Source organism: Ambystoma mexicanum, chromosome 10 (genome assembly GCF_040938575.1).
Source record: "Ambystoma mexicanum isolate Mex_15411 chromosome 10, UKY_AmexF1_1, whole genome shotgun sequence".
Lineage (NCBI taxonomy): Eukaryota > Metazoa > Chordata > Amphibia > Caudata > Ambystomatidae > Ambystoma > Ambystoma mexicanum.
The window spans coordinates 21,846,781-21,866,661 of record NC_090932.1 but is presented as its reverse complement, the minus strand read 5'-3'; the positions used below and the strand labels follow the sequence as shown (position 1 = coordinate 21,866,661).

Genomic DNA, 19,881 nt, shown 5'->3' with positions numbered 1-19,881 from the left:
TGACATACAGACGAAGTGGGGTGGGACGGTGTTTGGATTGGATTATTCTGCATATGCAAGGGGTTGCTTACATGGATAGCAAAAGGGGAAAAAATACGGATAGATAGGAGATTTACGGACACCGACGGTCAGACATTGGCGCTGGTGGGCAGCCTAGCTGGGAGAGTTATATGCCTGGGGAACTCTTACACCCCTAATGAGGACCCTAGCACATATTTTAGGTCAGTGGTGTCATTGGTGGGGAGGGGCGATAGGAGTGAGTTGTTCTTTTCGGGCAGGTTTTCAATTGTTTGTTGGATACGACACGGGACCGCTTGTTGACAAAGGGACCCTTTAAACAACAATCGTCTAAGGCCTTGAATGACGTGATTACTGACGTGGACTTTGGGGAAAGTCCTGGAGAGAGGGAAGTTCTTTCTTTCTATTCTTACACCCATGCTTCCCATTCCAGATTAGACTCTATCGTTGTGGGTAGGGAGAATTTCACCTGGTTTTCAGACACAGAATACTCGGGGAGGATCATTTCTAACCGTGCCCGTTAGCAACCACTTTAACGTGGACCAAATCAAAACCAGTTATTTCATTATGGAAATTAAGATCTGCAGCTCTTTCGTACTTGGCATTCAGGGGGACGATCCGGGAAGAGATAGCTGATTGTTTTGACAGAAATGTGGGCTCAATATGGGATGTTGAGCTGATATGGGGGATAATGGTGAGAGCATGGATGGGACGGGTGAGATTATATTTGGGTATAGGGACTCCTCACTTGCAGGAATGGTGAGTCACCTCTGCAATGTAGTTCTATGGCACTCACATACAGTCAGAGTGGAGAAGAAGGAACCAGTGGTGGAAGTTAAGATCGACTAAAGGGGCAAATATGTTTTTAAATGTTATCGATGGTTTCTTTGATGGTTTTAGATGCAACTGGAAAATGCTATGTTGGTTTCCAAATGTCTGCACAAACTAATAAATACATTTAAACAAAAAACGAAGAAAGATGTGAACGAGCAGCAGATCCAGACTTGTCCCATAGGATGTGTGGTGTGAGCTGTGTGATGTGACGCATCCTTACTCTTAAATCTTGCACCACAACATCAGTGGCATGCGGCACCATGGGAATCCTGTGGCACGTTCACATTTAATGGTGCGCCTTCTGTTAATGGGACTAGATTATCCAGTTTCTTGTTTATTTATGTCTTTCATGGCACAAACCGCCAGGGCTTCATTCCTGGTGCTGTGTAGTAACAATAACAGCAGATTCAGAGCAGCAGGTTGAGGTGCAGCTACTACACTCACTAATGAAAGATACTAGTTTATTGATTTGGTTATTTAAGCAGATCATGATGTTTCTGTTCCTTAACTCATTTGGTTCATTCACAAATGTAATATTGAAATGATTCAGTTTAAAGTACATAGAAACATTGACTGTCTCTTCGCTGTCCCAGTCATTTTCGGCCAACCATCATTCTGTAAACACAGTCTATCACCCTGTCCCTTAAACTTTCAGGCACATTGAAGTAATGATTTAGTGTTCCATTTTTTATCTTGTCACCTAGGAACACTTGTGTACAGGCGCGTTATAAATACCACATCATATCATATATTTGATTCTATCTTCGCTACTCTGTGCTGAAATACACCACCCTAGTCATCCATACTGGATCACTGAATTGGCTTTGATCCTTGATTCAAACAGCGCTCAATCTGCTCCCTTTCTTATTATATGAAGTCTTTCGATGCTAGCGTATGTGGGGGGAAAGCAGTAAACTTCAACAGTTTATATATTAATATACATAGAGAGATATACTTTTATTTTATGTTGATATGTGGTTTTACTGCTTTGTTGATTTATGCATTTTTTTGTCTGTTCTGTTTCTTTTTGGTTTGTTTTATGAATTCTTTTTGTAAAGGTTTTCTTTTGATTTGAAAACCAAAACAAATTTTTAAATAAAGGTATACATTTAACCTTTCGTTTTTTTCATAGATTAACCACGCCTCGACTGGTCTACCAGCTGATATTTCCGGTGTGAACATAGCACTGAGCGGTTCCTACGTGATCGTGACCACAGACTTCGGCCTCGAGCTTCAGTTTAATGGCGATCATGAGCTGTTTGTGAGGGTAAAGGAATACTACAAAGGGGCCTTGTGCGGACTGTGTGGGACCTACACAGACACCCAGGTGGACGACTTCCTCACCCCAGGTGGAGTGGTGGTCCAAGACTTCAATGAGTTTGGAAACAGCTGGCGGGTCCCTGATGACGAATGGCCGTGAGTAATCCTTTCATTTACGGAGGAAAGCAAATGGTACATAGACAAGGTACTTGGATTATAGCCCAAGACCAAATCCCAGCCTGCACATATTCTATTAAGGACTTAAGATTCCTGAATATTTTTCTTCTGTATTTTTAATATTTCCAATCGTTTTTTTGTTTTATATTTCTGTATTTCAGTGATCCAGACCATGCAAAACTTGATTTTCTTCTTGCAAGTAGCGAATTTGTTTGAGAAACTAACACATTTATCGTTTTGCAGGAAAGATAATTTTGGAGTCAATTCTGCGGCGAGTAGAGATTAGGGTACAGGGAATTGCTTCTTGATAGGTGATTTTAACAACATTGCTGCTTATTGAAAATCAGTTTGTTTGAGGCGCAGATTGGTCGACTTTCTGTATTAAACTTTTCACATTTTACTGAAGAATGCCTTCTTTTGCAATTAACGGATTCGTTTGGAGGAAGGCATACTCATTTGTGTTTAGAAAGTTGATGTATTTGTGTAAGGCATGGGTTTGCTTTTTCCTTTTTGCCCGGGCGAGTACTGTCAGTGTTATAGAGTGAGTCACTATTTGATGGTGAAGCGGATTTTGGACAAAACAACACCCTATTCCCTTTTGGGTAAATCAAACTCAGCCACCCCTATTGGTAGTATAGGTCACTAAACCTAAACAGTACACACGCAAAGTGCACCATATTTGAAGCCCACTCCTGCGTTTTCTTTCGATGGCATAGATTTTGACCTGATGAAGGGACCTGTGAGGTCGGAAAAGCATATCTTTGTCGTTTGTTTTACCAGAATTAGGTGCCTCAGAGTAAAGTATACCACACAGATGTTTGTGTTCGTTAGTTGATGTTGGTACAGGTTATACTTATATAATAAAACATGAACAGTAATAAATGTCTTTGCCCTCCCTTTTGACACCTTTCCTTGCACATTTTTACAAAAGACCACCTGTCTGTTTCTCTTCCATTAGTTGCTGGCCCACTGCTCCTCCGCCCATCGTGTGCTCACCTGCATTGCAGCAAGCGTCTGAAGATCAGTGCAAAATCTTGACTTCATGGACCGGCCCCTTCAAACCCTGCCATTCGCTAATTCCGCCTCAGTCATACTTCGAGAGCTGCATCTACGACCTGTGCGCCAACGCAGGAAATTCCGCGCAACTGTGCCGCGCCCTGGATTCCTACGCCGCTGCTTGCCAGGCTGCAGGAGTGCATCTGGGAGACTGGAAGGAGGGGACCGTCTGTGGTAAATCATTCCTACTTCATTAAAATGCCTACATGCATGCATATCAATAGGTACATCGGGCAAGAGGCACGCAAACAAATGTAAAAGGAACAAGCACAGAGAATGAACCTTTTTCATTAGGTCTAGTTTTATAAATGTGGAAGTCACCCTATTCCCAAAGGAGACCTGCACATTTCAGTGTGGCTGAATAGCGGCACAATAGTTGTGATGTCCAGCCCCCTTGCATACATTAGTGTTGGGAATAAATTGCCGGTCTAATGTATTACAAGCTCCATGTACCCACATGGCTGCTGGCATCGCTTTTCACAGTCAAGCATGTAATTGTTCGGTCACTGCGAAAGGTCAAAAAAAGAAAAAAAACATGACTTTTCCTGTTTGTGGGATAGAAATGCAGGGGGCATCAGGGGTTCATACCGCTGCTTTTCCACTTTGCAAAAAATGCAGTAGTAATCAATTTACTGACCACTTCAGGATGAAGGACTGAGGCAGCTTTGGGCCGGATTCAAACAGGTTACTTTAGATTGCACACAGATCCCTCAGGCGAGGTCAGCTCAGGTAAAGTGGCTTTATCTAACACATTTCTGCTGTCTTGCTGGCCTCTCTGTGAGTGGCTTTGCAGGAAAAAGAATGGGGAGGTGGGGTTGTGGGCAGAGAGCCCTGGAAGTGGAGACCTGGTAGTCAGAAGTGGCGGTAGGCAGGCCGTGCGGCTTGACTCCAGCAGCCTGTTAGTTTCCTTCCTCTAATTCCTCTCTTGTCAGCTTTGTGCTGCGTACGGCCGCTTGGCTGCGTTGCTGGTGCTGGTGGCGGCTTGCCTCTTCATGGCTCACCTTCTTGTGGGGAAGTATGGGGGTACTTTGACCCTGTGGAGCTGTACCCTCACCTCCCACCTGACATCCTAGGCACTTCGAGCAGCTGTGATTGCTGGCAGCGGCAGTCCGGTGTATTATCGCAGAGGAGCGCTGACTGGGATCCGCTGGGGACAGCAGGGCATGTCCTGGCATGATAAGAGTCCTGTTACCTTGACTGCTATCTGGGTGATAATTCCTCCCTCGGAGAGGGTCGCCTTTGTCTGTTTTCTGCTTGTGTGCCTAATTATACTGTATCCTAACATGAGCATTAGGATGGCAGCTTACAAGAAGTCTGTGGCCAATCCTATACCCAAACAATCCCTGTGGGGCACAGCAGATACCATGGCCCTATCCCAATCACTAATAGAGATCGGGTACTGGAGGTCGCAGCTCTCAGTGAGCACAGGAGATTGAGAGTGCTGAGTAAGCAGAGTAAATCCTCCGCTACAAAAATGGACTTATCTGAAGACCCTTCCTTCACGCATAAAGCTCCAAGCCCAATACAGGCTTTAGACAGTCCTTCTCTGAAAAAAGATCATACTATACAAGTACCCCCGGTCAATCTACAAAGAAATGGCCCTATGGTCCAGCAGATGTCACTATTGCCCACAGAGGTCCCACCTGTGGCAATGCTGGAGATACCCTCAATCACACAATCCCCTGTTCATCAAGAGAGAGCTATGTCAATCTCTCCTCAATTGGACGCCCATAGGCCTCTCCATTGGTCCTCCCCAGTGGTCGGAGCCTATGGTTAACATTGCTAAAGACCCTTTTAATCACTGCCTATTGGCAGAAGCTCTGAATAACTGGGCATCGAGCCTACGGCCACTGAATGTCAACACCGCCTCCCAGACGCATGGATCTACTTGGACAGGCGTCTTGCCACAGCCCTCTTTTGTAAATGTTGCCTGTCAAGCAGTTATACAAAGGGAAACAATAGATAAAGGGACTCAAACCGATTGGGGCAGCATGGACTCACTGATTCCGATTGGGGCAGTCGAGGATTGTAAAGGATAGGTGCCTATCGCCAACATAGATGGACCACGGGAAATTGCTCCCTTGGCACCACGACGTGAGTCAATCACCGTACACAAAGAGGTTATTCAGCCCATAACCTTGAGTTCTAAATTGAAGAGAGCACTCTCTCGGAACTTACAACTGAAAAAGACACAAAGGCCAAAAATAAAGGATGTGAATATATATGATTTTGCAATGGTTCAAATAAACTTTATTATAAATAATGCTCAGAAAATTGAAGGAGAAGAATCTAAAGAGGCCTTGTGCAACAAGGTTATAGCCTGGTTACGTCAGAGAACAGGTCCAGGGGTGGTTAGACGCTTGCACTTAATCATCACTCGCAGGACTGACCAGAGTGATTGGTGCTCGCCACCTAACAGAGACTGTATCCGAGTCGGTTGTGGGGCTAGCAACCTACCTACTTTTCTTAAACGTTGTAAATACCTGCCCAAAGGTGCTACGAAGTGCAATTTGATCCTTTAATTGTTATTGTTCTTCATTGGAATTTCTCTCTTGTGCATTTCCTCTCATAGTTATTTGGCTATTTGATGAATATTTTACAGTTGTCTTGTTGGAAAGTCTGATGTCATTATCACAGCGATGGGCGTGTGCCCAATATGGAATTTTTGTTCTATGTTATGCACCTGATTATGTATTATTGTTTGTTTGTATTCTGTCTGCGCCATCACACCTATGGGTTTATTGTGCGCATTATAAATGTATTAAAGTAAAAAAATTTGTGGGATAACGGGAGAGGCAGATGAAAAGCCTGTTGTGTGGATGAGTGCAGGTTGGAAATACCCGGATCCTGTGCGCGGGTACGTTTCTGTAGGATTGGGGGTATGTTATCTAGGTGGGATACCCCAAGACCTAAGAAAAGAAAGGTTATTGTTACCTCAAATACGTTCAGGTGGTATTGGCTAGGCTTGTGCCACCTTCAGTGTAATGAAAGGTGCTACGTTTTTTAGAGAGTAGTAGGTATGTAGGGGAGAGGGGACATAGAAGAGATGGGGGAATGGGTAGCTGAGGCTATAAGACGTTGGACGCCCTCTGGAAGTAAGGTAGTATGCACTACCCTGCAGAGTGAAACTGGCATTTTGTTATGTGTTTGCAGTACAAGGATGAGCGGGGACCAACTGTCTCGCTCAGCCCTCACACGTCTACAAACTGAAACACAACGCAATCATAAAGGTAAAACAAGGACAGATAAGAGATATACCTCCTTCTCCTTTTGTATTAATGCAGGCCAAGGGCAGGCTATACCCCCTAAGAGGGGTATGAAGGTGAACCAGTGGTGACCCAAACAACACAGTTTCACAGTCCACATTAAAAGGAATATCCGATCAAGGTTCCATAAAATGTAAACCCTTTAATAAAACACACCATCTGCAAGTAGAATGGAAATTGATTAATATACAAAAACCCACCCCAAAGGAAAGAACAGAAGAGAGGCTACAGACTGGAGAAAGTAGCACTCTGTGCGTAGTTCCAGGGGTGGTAGTTAAGGTACTACCATAAATAGGATATGAAGCAAACAACTGGAGTTATCATGACCTAACCAGTCGCTAGAGCCGAAGTGGACCATTCGGACAGTTCAGTGTCACAGTACATGGATTCAGTTCTTGGTGGGCTGGTGCGTCCGACACGGGTTCGAACGTTGACGCAATATGATCAGGCTCAGTCAGGCATTTAGGATCGGTGAGGCCCTGGAAGCAAGCCAGTGACGAGCAGGGTTAAATGTGGGTGCTCAGTGCGGTCAAACAGTGGCAGTAGAAGCGGTCCCAAGAATGATTCGCTGTTGGCCAGGGCAAGTTAGCAGCTGGATGAGGTTGGTGAGTGACGCTCGAGCAGTTCGAGTCAGTGGGCAACAGTTGTCGAAGTGATGATCGAGGATACGTCGTGGTACAATGAATGAGGTGGCAGTTCTCGGTTTAGGTGGGCCGAGCCATGATTGAAACCCCCGGTTAGAGTTGGTGAGTGACCCTCCAGAGATTCGGTTCCGGGTCAGCGTTGAGCAGATGCTTCAGACCTAGAAGGTTATGTGCTTTGCTAGGACACAATACAGTGTCGAGCTGGTTTAGATGCAGGGCAACGGATGGGCTGATTGGAGGAATGCAGACACCAGCACCAGTGCCTTTCCTATTGTTCAGGATGTGAGGTACACAGAGTGACCAGTTTGGTGCGGTAGAAAAGAGAGCTTTGGCTGGTCTGCCCCTCCTGCTGCTGTGAGGCCTTTGCAGAGAACTCGAGGACAGGATACTCCAGTTCAGGATTTGCTCTTCTGGCTCAGAAGATCTGTTGCAGATTGCTTGGTCCTGGTCCACATACACTGGTCACTCCTGATGTGCCCTGGCAGTGGGTCGGTGACAGATCTTCCTTCTGTCTTGGACGGCTCCTTCTTCACCTCAGGCTGAGGACTTTGGACAGTGCGACTGCCCTAAAGGAATTTCAGGTCAGAATGTTCAAAACGTCTATTCGGCCTTAAAGGATCCTCAAGGAATTGAGGGAATTCTGCTGAAGGGGTGCAAGACTCCTTATTTAAAGGGCACAAGTCCTCAGGTGATTGGTCTAAAGCTAGCCTGCTTTAGGGGACCAATCCCTGCTCCTGGCTGGAGTGGACTTTTCCCTCTTGATCTTGCACCCAAAGTGCTTTGCTCCAGATGAAGTAGAGGAGAGAGGAAAGGGAAAGAGAGATAGCGAGAAACAATATGGTGGAAGGCTTATTCCAGTGTCCAGAGCACTCCTGTCTATCCTTCTCCTGCCCCTATCCCTCTTACTGACAATAAAGACCTTTGGATATGCAGCACCCTGGTGGGACGCTTCACCTCCTGAATGGATGTGCTCCTTTGATACCTGGGCCTAGGACAGCTGCCTGTTGTGTGGTTGTCTCTGGGGGAGGGTATTACCGGCCCTCCGAAAGAGAATCAAAGAGAGCCTGGGAGCTCGGGTTTCCAGTCCTGCCGTGTGGCAGTATCAGCCCGTCTGACCCGAATGCACATTCACTTCCACAGCAGAGCTGACTCACAGGACCAAAAACAGGTGCAATATCAATTCGGATGTAGCGGCCATGCTCATAGGTATCACCATGCACTATGCCCAAACTGAGGCATAGCTTTTATTTAGAGTTTACCCTGCCACCAGCATGGGCTACTCATGATCATCATAGTTTTGGGTGCAGAGGGGCATATCTTGAATACCGCCTCTGCACCACAGGGACTTGGATGTCTCTGCGGCTGTCAGGTGTGCATCTGAGACCTCTGGACCTACTCAGTGCCAAGAGCTATGACTCAGGTTGCTAATGCAGCCGGTCACTGATACATACTTTGGAGCTCATTTACAGTTTGGCGGGGCTGAAATAAAGTGGAGGACATTCCGATTAACTCCATTGCCACAATAAAGATTTGACGGTATTACCTGTAGTGGTATTACCGAAGGGTAATACAGCCGATTTTTAGAGGTAAAAGTGGAGGAGTTACCTCCAGCTTTAAGCTACTCCACTTTATCTCCAATAATCAGTGTTATTACCATCCTGAAATACAGCCGCAGGTAATACTGGCAAAAATCCCCAATGGAGTCCTATTGACTATAAATGGGGATTCACACCGCCAAACCACCCCTTCTAATGTGCTGGTATTTCCACCTGAACAAGTGGCGATATTGGTAATTCCGTTTGCCGGTATTACAGCGGATTTACCGCCAGAATACTGACAAACTTGTAATGAGCCCCTATTCTTTTTAGCATGGGGGTTATAATGGGGAAATCTGATCGGCAGATCACGCTTTCAGAGATGGAATTACCTGCATCATTTTATTATTCAATTTAAAAAAAATAATAAACAGGGCTTTCACACACTTTCTGAATGGCAATCTATCACAGGTGCCTTCTATGGAGTGCGGGTGAGTCACGTAGGTCCATAGCTGTAAGGGTTCTGGTGCTAGCTTTCTGTCTGGCTTCGTTGACTGGACCAGGGTTTAGCTGATTTCTCACGGTTAAGTGATCCACTTCTTTATGGAGGTGTCTGGGTGGACAGTTCCAGAGTTTAGTAGCTTGAGGGGGGGAAAGGGATCCTTCCTGCCATGGTTGGTGCTGTTCCTAATGACTCCTCGCTGGAACCCAGAGTTCTGGAAGGTGTGTAATGGGAGAATTTCCTGATGATTAATTTTGCTCTCTTAACTTGATGAGCTATCTTACATCCATGATGCTGTCAATACTCTAATGAACAGTAAAGAGGAGATGTTTGGGAATATTATTTGGAGGGAACATCAGCCAGTCTTGGTGTGAATATTGGGAAACTGTCAATAAATTTCCCAGATTATAGAGGGAATGTTGTGGAGATGGGTAGCGTATTTTAAGGAGATCTTGCAAAGAATTGAGAGAAGACACCAGCAACCTTTGCAGACAGTGTCTTCTGTACTCCAGTAGCATGTATTCTGGGACATGCAATGCTGTGTGTGGTTCTCTGTCCTCTGGGCGTAATTTATCCTGGGACATGTCCTGTTTGAAGGGCTGCATCTCTGAACTGACGCAGGGGCAATTTGCGGTAAGTGGTTCTGTTTGATCATGTGCATTAAATGAGGTGTGCATTCTAGTATTTATAAAATGCTAGCGTGAGATAGGGTGCATTCTGGGAAACAAAGTCCCCTGGAGCCTATTCCCCAGGTTAGTGAGAGTTGTGAGAAACCAATGGATGTCTCACCGACTAGTCCCTTGGGATCTGCAATCCAGGTGGCTGGGGGATGGCCATCGCCATTGGATCCAGACCCCGGGGGTGGACCAGTGCGGGAGGTTCACCTGGAGGGGGTCCCTGGGGAGTGGGTCACCCGGAGGAGAGACGCGTATCCCTACACCAATTTCTCTCTAGAACACCCTCATTCTATATAGTATCTAGGAACCATATCTCCCCCGCCCCCTTTTTCTACACACACTCTGCTGCACGGACAAAGCGCTTCAGAGAAAGACAGACTCACACACAACCAGTCCGTTGGAAATGTCCCAATATCAGGGTCAGGCAGAGACAGGCACTTAGGGCCTCATCACGAGTTGGCCGGTAACGCCGGCGGTAATACTGCCGGCGCTATTGGCCCTACTGCCAAACCCCCCGGCGCTATTAGCGCCAGATCACGGGTTTGGCAGAACGGGTAGTGCCCATTCCCCATTGGGCCCATTCGGGAATTCCTCATTCCCCATTGGACCAATTGTGAAAATTCACGCTATTACCGCCAGCGGATTCCCAGCCGGCGGTAATAGCACCGAAAATCGGCAAATTTGCAGCGGATGTCCCCCCAGCTCAGAGATGGGGGGAAATCTGCCAAGGGCATGATCTGGCGGACCCTTAAATGCGGCTGCAGTAGCGCTACCACCGCATTTAAGGGTTACCGCCAAACTCGTGAAGAGGCCCTTAATCTTGATGACTCGCACCTGATCCTGTTCCCTTTCCCCATTGGGACAAAAGGCAAAGCCTGAAAGCAAGGCGAGAAAGGCGAGCAGAACCGGCAAAGCGGTAGGAGAACATATCCTGTGAAATTGGAGCAACTATGGAAGCAGAGTAGAAGGGGTCAAGAGGCGAGAGAAGGGCCGTGGTCCAGCCAGCTCCATAGTGAAGGTCACGCAGACTTTTCAAAGGAAACATCAAAGCTAATGAACAAGGTGAAGGCGGGATCTTCTTCGGGTGAACGACAGAGTTGGGCCATGCTGTGCCGATAGTCTTGGCTTCAAGGACACGCTGGACGAATGGTATTGAGTTCTACCGGTGAGTGAATATGAGACCGGCTGGCGTTATCGAGTGAAAGATACCAAAGCATTTGATGAGATTTGCAGGGTTTTGTGAAACAGCGATCGAAAGTACACTGTAACCAGAACGATGAATGCAGACGCTGCATGTGTCATAGAAACCCATGAGGGAAGTCTGCAACATTGCGAATGTGTTCATGACTGAACTATGATAAGGATAACGGAGTGGTCCGGTAATAGAATATTACCTTCTCGAAAGGCTCTGCACCCAGAGTGAAACTGTTAGATTGAAAGTAAGATAATTGGAAAGACTGCGAATACCAGAAGGCCTTAGGAGAGGCCAACCAAAGTAAAAGCTGTTGTTATCCCACCTCAACCTTAGCCCAGATCCCAGATATCGCTCATGTTATGATGACCCACTGCCTTATCTGATTTCTGGTTGTTCATGATGCATATCTATTCCGCCACAGAGGTCACTACTGCCTGCTAGTCATTACAAGTTGTTGTCTCATTTTAGTTTATATTCTAGATATTGCTCAGCCCATATCATGCTGGCCTATTGCCTTATCTGATTTCTGGTTGCTCATGATGCATGTCTATCCTGCCCCAGAGGTCAATATTGCTGGTCAGCACCCCGCTCCTAGACTATCTCCAAGTGCCACCTATGTGCATCCCAACAATCCTCAAGAGCCCAAGAGCCTAATCCCGCATTGGCCCAAATCCAAGTATCTCTCCTAAGCGCCAGACTACCTACCCTCCATGAACACATGTGCTATAACCACTTTGCATGACTCCCCTGTTCATCAACCTGTCTGCCTGCCTCCTGCTCCTCCTAAATAATATAGCACTGCTCAGCATGCCTTTTCAACATCCGACCACTATGTATTCGACCATACCTAATAATAAATCGACTAGTAGCCCACCTTTAATTATAAATGACTCACTTCCAGTGCCACCACAAGCGCCCCTTGCCCCACTATAGACAGGAACTCAAGACTCGGAGCCAGACTAGCTAAAATCTAGGAGCCACTCGCCCATTCAATGCCCACCGCACAGAGACTAAGATCCACGACTACCAGCCTAAACACCCCTAAACTAAATCACCTCAGAATCGCCACAATAAACCTCCATGCTATCCCACTAACCAGAGCAATACCAAAATTACACAGGAATCTACTCCCACCACAACCTCAACAACTACAGCGAGCCCCCAAATTAAGGGAGCCCTGATCAATGCTAGATCACTAGTAGCTCATGCAACAGAAATTGCAGACTTGATTCTTAAAGAAGACCTTGACTTCCTTGCTATCACGGAGACGTGGCTTTATCCAGCAGCAGGCTCTATGCTCATGCTTGCAGTCCCAGAAAATTATTCTATCCTGAGACAAGACCGACCCAACTCTAGAGGCGGAGGTGTTGCCATTATTCACAAATGCAGTCTTACTATGAGATTAGCTACCACCATCAATGTCCCCTCTTGCGAATTACTCTCAGTCAAAGTTCCCATTACTAATGACCAAACCCTCAACATCCATGTGATCTATTGCCCTGCAGGCCCAATAGGCACATTTGATGAGCATTTTAGTACTATCTTATCCACCAACCTTAAAAACTCCACTCAAGTACTCACCCTCGCAGACTTTAACATGGGTTTTAATGACCCTGAAGACCAACCTGCAATCACTACGTTCAATACCCTTACTGAACTAGGATTCACCCAAAGAAGTATGAAACCTACCCATGACAAAGGTAGAATACTCGACTGGGTGGCTGACTATAATTTTCTAGCTAACATTACCGACATCTCACCACTTGCCGGGACTGACCACCACCTGGTATTGTTCTCGCTCTCCACCACCAGACCTCTATCCATGCCGATTAGTAGGGCTCCACCCACACTCACGAGAAATAAAAAGAGCATCACTGTGGAGAGACTCATCCCGAATTTACTCCTACACTCAACACACTCCCTGACAACTTGGATCCTGAGACTCTGGTCGAGGAATATAATAAAATTATGTCTACCTCCCTGGACTTAATTGCCCCTCTCAAACTCAGATCAAGCAAGTCCAAAATGAATCTGAACAAATGGTATACACCATTCCTTAAAAACCTAAGACAGCAAAAAAGAAACTGTGAGGCTACATGAAAAGAACTCACTAAACTAGCGGCCCTGTACAAAAAAAAAAATCCTCCTAGCAAAACGTACCTCCTTCGACTCTCGTATTTCCCAAGCCAAATCAAACATGAAGGAACTATTCTCTATCCTCAAAGAAGTAGAAACTCCCATAGCACCACCAGATACCTGCATTAAAGACAAGAACTGGTGTACAGAAATCCAAAATGCCCTAGCCAACAAAATTGCTACTCTACAAAACAAAATCTCCTGTAAAAAAGCCTCCTTGAATAACCCTTAATTGTCCAAACAGCCTGGAAAGCAGACCTCAAGGGAACCTACCCGCTTCAACTTCACCAAAGTGACCATACTCGAAGTTGAAAAAAACACCCTGGCTTTGAAACCCTCCAACTGCCAGGGAGACTTGTGCCCGGCTCAGGTTATTAAAGACCCTGCCTGTGACCTCTCCCCATTCATTACGAAGTTAATCAACGCCTCCTTTTCTAGTGGATCCATCCCAACCAATCTAAAACAATCCTGGGTATTACCCCTACTAAAAACACCCTCAACGAGAGCTTCTGTCAAGCGATAAGCGGGTGTGGAGTGCACGCTCATCTGTCCGGAGGCGTGGATTTCCAGACCCCAACGCACCAGGAAATGGTCACGACGGACGACTCCCTGGACGGATGGGGAGCTCACACCAGAAGTCTTCACGCCAGAGGGCTGTGGCTGCCGGAGGAGAAGACGTTGCACATCAACGTGCTGGAGCTGCAGGCAGTTTTTTGGGCCCTCAAGTCCTTTCTTCCGTCCCTCAAGGCAAGGTGGTGAGGGTCTTCACAGACAATACCACCACAATGTTTTATATCAGGAAGCAGGGGGCACCAGATCCCGGCACTCTTTAAAGAGGCGCAGGACCTATGGCACTGGGCCGTCACCCAGGGGATGTTCCTCATTCTGTTTCATCTGGCAGGAGTAAAGAACAGTGTCGCCGACTCTCTCAGCAGGGAGTGACGCTCTTGCCACGAGTGGGAACTTCGGCAGGACCAAGTGGACCACCTGTTCCGCAGATGGGGCATTCCCCAGATTGATCTATTTGCGACAGCAATGAACACCAAGTGCCGGAGGTTCACCATCAGGTTTCCCCAGCCGGGGAGCATGGAGGACACATTCTCATTCCCCTGGGGTGGCCTGTTTCTGTATGTGTTCCCTTCTTTGCCGTTGCTTCTGCAACTCAGACGGTCCCGTTGCAGGATGATCCTCGTCGCACCAGCGTGGCAGAGGCAGATCTGGTACCCGTACCTTCTCAGCATGTCAGCGCCCCCTCCAGTCAATCTTCTGGTGGTCGCAGATCTTCTTGCCAGGGGAGGAGGCGCAATTCTGCACCACGACCCAAGATCGCTGAACCTGAAGTCCTTACTTCTGCAGCGTTAGAGTTTGGGGGTTATGATCTCCCGGCGGACTGCAAGAACATGCTTGCCAAAGCCAGAGAATTGTCTACTCTAAAATGCTACGGACATAAATGAAAGAGGTTCGCCGTTTGGTGCTGTGAACAGACGATCAACCCTCTATGAGTCATGGCTCCGCAGGTGCTTCCATATTTGCTGTCATTGGCCAAAGCAGGACTGGCCCATGCCTTGATCAAAGTTAATCTGGCGGCTATCTCCCGCAACACCAGATCTCCGGGACGGTCGTCATTGTGGTCACACCGTCTGGTTAAGGAATTCGTCAAAGGACTATTCCATTCGTTTCCACCGGTGAAGGCTCTAGAGCCGGAGGGGGAACTCAATGTGGTGCTGACTGGGCTCTTGGGCCCTCCATTCGAACCTATGCAGACAGTTCCACTGAAGTTCTTGTCGTGGAAGACAGCGTTCCTCGTGCCCATCACCTCTGCACAACGGGTGGGTGAGATTCAGGCCCTGTCCTGTAAGCCACCTTACTTGACTTTTCACGACACAAGGGTGGTGCTCAGGACGCACCCCTCCTTCATGCCCAAGGTGCTGTTGGACTTTCATCTAAACAAGCCCTTGGTGTTACATGTGTTTTTTCTGACCTTTGTCGCCGGCTCAAAGCACTTTGCACTCACTGGATATGGCTAGAGCGCTGGAATTCTACGTGGACCGCACAAAGAGTTTCCAGAAGACGTCACAACTTTTTGTGAACTTTGGCCCTGTGAACTATGGGAAGACCCTCTCCAAGGTTTCTATTTCCAGGTGGCTTTCTGGCTGCATCACCCATTACCACCGGTTGACAAACCGACTGTTGCCTTGCCATCCGAGAGCCCATTCGACCAGATTGATCGCTGCAACTACGGCATTCCCGTCCGGTGTGCCCCTGCTGGACATCTGCAGGGCTGCTACGTGGAGGTCGACGCACACCTTCACAAAATCTACTGCATCGACAGGGATTCCAGGGAGAAGTCTAGAGTCAGCCAAGCAGTGCTTTGCAACCTGTTCGCTTGAAGGTGGGCCTGGTGAGGAGGTAAGATATGCTTAATGTTGAGCCTTGCCACCTCCCGTGGTTCTGCATGTGTGTACTGCTATGTATTCTTTATTCATGAGCATGTGAATCCATGCCAGACCCCATGCTGGAGAAGGAACAAGATACTTACCTGTAACTGTTGTTCTCCAGCATGGGTCTGGCATGGAATCACATGCGAACCCTCCCGCCTACCCCTCTGCGGCTCTTCACTTGGTCATACTGCCACTTTACGTGCTACCAAATCTGAAGATGGCTGCCAGAGGAGGGGTTTAGGTAGAGAGCAGTCATTGGCTGGGGCAGTATGACCCAGAGCTCAGTGAATGGTTTTTAGGAGAAAGACAGTTCAGAAATGAAACTGAAACAGATTTTTTCTTTACGGAGGCTTTCCAGCCTGACGACGGGAAATATTCATGAGCATGTGAATCCATGCCGACCCATGCGGGAGAACAACACTTAAAGGTAAGTAACTTGTTCCTTCATTTAACTTTTGGTTTTTCGGTGCAATCAATGGATCTGATTCCAAGTCTGCTCCTACCATTTCTGCCGCCTGATAAAAATGGTGGTTTGGAAGGTTTTCTAGAGCAATGTCAGAGTTTAAGATTAATTCAAAACCATACACGTATTTGGAGGGTATAGTTTGTCTCCCTGTGTGAGAGAGAGAGCATGCGCAGACGTGGATCCTCATTAAGGGGCTGTGGGTGGTGTTAACAACCAGAAACTGCACTGAAACTATTGTCTTGTTTTTAATACAGATCCATCTACTCCAGCCACCAGTTCGAGTCCAGCCACTCGCATCACCACCACAACAACTTCAACAGTGACACCTACTCCAGTCCTTGAATCAGGTGATTATTGGGTGCGCGAGTGACCCACTTTAACTTTCATCGTCCTTCATGAGAACCCCCTCATACCCTCCCCTTCCTGATGTTTTCATTAGCCAAACACTCTCCTGCTCATTCCAAAGTCCTCCCTTCCTCTGTATTTAGTCACATTCTTTCAGTGAACCTTTTATCCTGCTCTTACTCAGCTTCTCTAATTTACAAGTGTCTCTTTGGTCCAGTTGAAATGGCCTTGTCTTCAGTTTGGCCTGAGAGCTTTGGATGAAAATCAGGTGTCCACAGACTTAGAAGTCAGGCTTTGTTTATTCCTGTGGCATGTGTGGGGGGAAGCGCCTGTCATCCTTTGTTCAATTATCTGGGTTCGACTGAGGTCTAATCCTGCTACATTGAACAATACTACAAGTATGGTGCATAGCAGCTTTACCATTACCGGCTACCTTGGAGCACTTCCCGGGGCTTTGAATGCTAACAACGACTTTAGCAAATCAGGAAAGATGCCTGGGGTAGCCTGGGCTCTGCTGGCAGATCATACTGTGTCATTCTGTCTGACATAGTGTCATCCTCCCAAACTGTTAGCTAAAATAAACCCAGCTTTGATTTCTCCCCCTCAGAGGTAGACTGACCACGACAGAGGCAACATTTTACACATTCTCCTAGAATTGGTAAGTGCTCCCCGATGTTGGTCACGTGCACCACTTTTAGAAAATAGGACCTTCCACTTCATTGGCTTTTGGTTGTTCGGTGCAATCAATGGGCCTGATTCCAAGTCTGAACTTACCATTTCCGCCGCCTGATATCCCGGCTATACAGGGATATTATAGACAACGGAACTGCTGGTAAATCCCCTTTCCATGGAGTTTCATAGGACCCCCATGGGGGTATGTGCCGGAATTCTCTGCACTGGCAATACCGTTGCCGAGAATATCAGCTGTTGTATGGCGGTGTGGACCTGAGTTACCTCGAGCTCTTGGCTGGAGGTGAGTCTGGTAACCTCTACCAGTATATGCTAATACCAGCACTTTTTTACCAGACCAGCAGGGTCATAATGATGCCCAATGATGCTACAATCGGGCTTTGCTTAAAGATGTCACAGCACATTTTCATAGCAAGGTACACACACATTAGTCCTAGTGATTCTTCTGCCAGATTGTCGTCCCTTGCCAGGCAAGTGTCCTGAAAAAAAGACACACTATGTGCAGTAGACAAGCATGGGGAGGTCTAACCCCCAAATCCTACCTAAATGCCTGAGTTTCACATATTACTTGATATCAGCGGTAAGCACTCGCCAAGCACTTCCTAGTCCCATAGAAATGTAAACTTAGGTACCGGAGGAAGACGTGATTTTGATCACAAAATGTGGTAGAGTGGGAAAGACATTGTTAGCATTGAATCCCCCCTAGTTTCAGAGTCAGCAATGCATCCATGAGACTTTGTCTCCTCCAGAGAGTAGACACTCAAGAATATTAACATGTGTCGTGTACATAGTAGAAGGGGGAACACTACCTGTGGGTGAGTAGGTCTACATCTTGATCTTGCAACCAAGAGTAGTACTTGCTGGACACAGGCTCTCAGGAGATGTCACCGCAACACCCACTACTTGATTGAAAAACAGTGGGTCTTCCACATGAGTGATATCAGTCCAGATATCACACTCCTACCCGCATACCTGCATAGGAAGCGGCAGTGGGGCGATTGAGTGTTAACAGTACCTGTAAAATCAGGGGCGGGCCTGAAGTCACTGTGCGATCTGTGTGTCATGAGTGGGCGTGGCCATACACATGATGAACATGAACTCGTGTTCCCTTATCTTCTGCCATATTGTCTGTTTCTCCGTTTCTATAGAATCCGAAGTCTGTAAGTGATGCAAAAATGGAACCTGAAAGATAATATTACGGAACATGCATGACAAAGTTAGAAAACACCCTCATAAAACTCAAGTTGACAAAGCAACGGACACATACCAAAGACAGTGTTCCCTTAATTGAGCAGGAAGGGGCCTATTAACAGGAACTTCTTCAACCTGGATTCCCCACATGACCAAATCTTTCCCTTATAGCCCACCCGCTGCCCTTGTTAATCCACTCCTTCCCTCAAAGCATGTCATGTGGCCGGTAGCCATTTCATGGCGCTCTACTCTTTTCGTGGAAGGTCAAATCGATGATGTAAACGCCATTGACTTTATTTCACAATTACACTAATATACATCCAAACACGGGCATATAAGAAAATACGCTTTTGATTATAGCATTATAACGTTTGGGGGAATTAGGAATTATTTTCTTTGAACTAAACAACTTTATTATTTTCCTCCATAGCTGAGGTGCACACCACAGTACACAGCATTAGCTTACATTTGAATTTTAAAAACTACCTTTCTGCAATTATGAAATGATTTTAAACATTATTTGATAATTATTTAAATAGTTTATAATACTCTAGATTTTTCCAGCCAGCCTTGTTTATTCCACTCTGTTTTCTTCCAGTAAACATATTATCACATGTATTTCTTCATGTTAAATTGCAAGTTTCTTTACTTCAAAATGGCAGACGGTGCTTATGAAAATGAGCAGTGCATTCCTTATTCTCTTTCCACCTGCGCTAATGAGCCAGAACTAACTGCATGCATTATTCCTTCTGTCTCAGATTCCTGTGTGGCCGAAGGAGACCCCCACTACTACACCTTTGATGACCAAGCCCACCATTTCATGGGGAACTGCACTTACACCTTATCCAGACGGTGTGACGTCAACAGCTCCCTCCCCTACTTCAACGTCGAGGCAGCCAATGAGCACCGAGGCGGGAACACGCACGTTTCATACGTCAAATACGTGCACGTGGATGTGTATGGATACCGGGTCACCCTGGGGGAGGACAGACAGGTGAAGGTAGGTACTGGTCAGGTCTCTTCCCACTCTATGCTCAGATGTCAATCACAACTGCCAGGGTGTTGGCTTCGCTCTTTCCAAAATATATGAAGATAATGAAGGCCACATGAGGAGTGTTTGCAGTGGCACAAACCAATCCCTTCAGGTACTGTACACAAGCGGGCGTTTCCGTGTAAGTGAGACTTATACGGAAGACTGTACACTTTGTTGGGCTTAATATTTGTTTTTATCGCATCACTGTAACTATTTCATATTATCTGCTCTACTTCTGTTTTAATTGTTTGTATGTGTTTTTGAATTTTTTATTTTATATCAAGCAACTGACCAAGACAAAGAGAAATGTTCTTTATGCTAATTGCATCTCAGGGTACATTCTACTTCTGTTTTACACAACCAGAGTTGTTGTCCTTAGAAGAATGAAGCACTGAGTTGGCTCTGCCAGGATTCA

General features: G+C 46.5%; 1 protein-coding gene across 2 annotated transcripts in view; it reads left to right on the top strand.

Annotated features, from left to right (window-relative positions):
- The window catches only part of LOC138491110 (uncharacterized), a 578,562-nt gene that overhangs the window by 412,187 nt on the left and 146,494 nt on the right, over positions 1-19,881 (top strand). For both annotated transcript variants that reach the window (XM_069617434.1, XM_069617433.1), the window contains exons 80-83: positions 1,985-2,268; positions 3,248-3,519; positions 16,462-16,554; positions 19,192-19,433. In XM_069617434.1, coding sequence (XP_069473535.1) covers positions 1,985-2,268; positions 3,248-3,519; positions 16,462-16,554; positions 19,192-19,433 — 891 coding nt within the window. The remainder of the gene's footprint in view (positions 1-1,984; positions 2,269-3,247; positions 3,520-16,461; positions 16,555-19,191; positions 19,434-19,881) is intronic.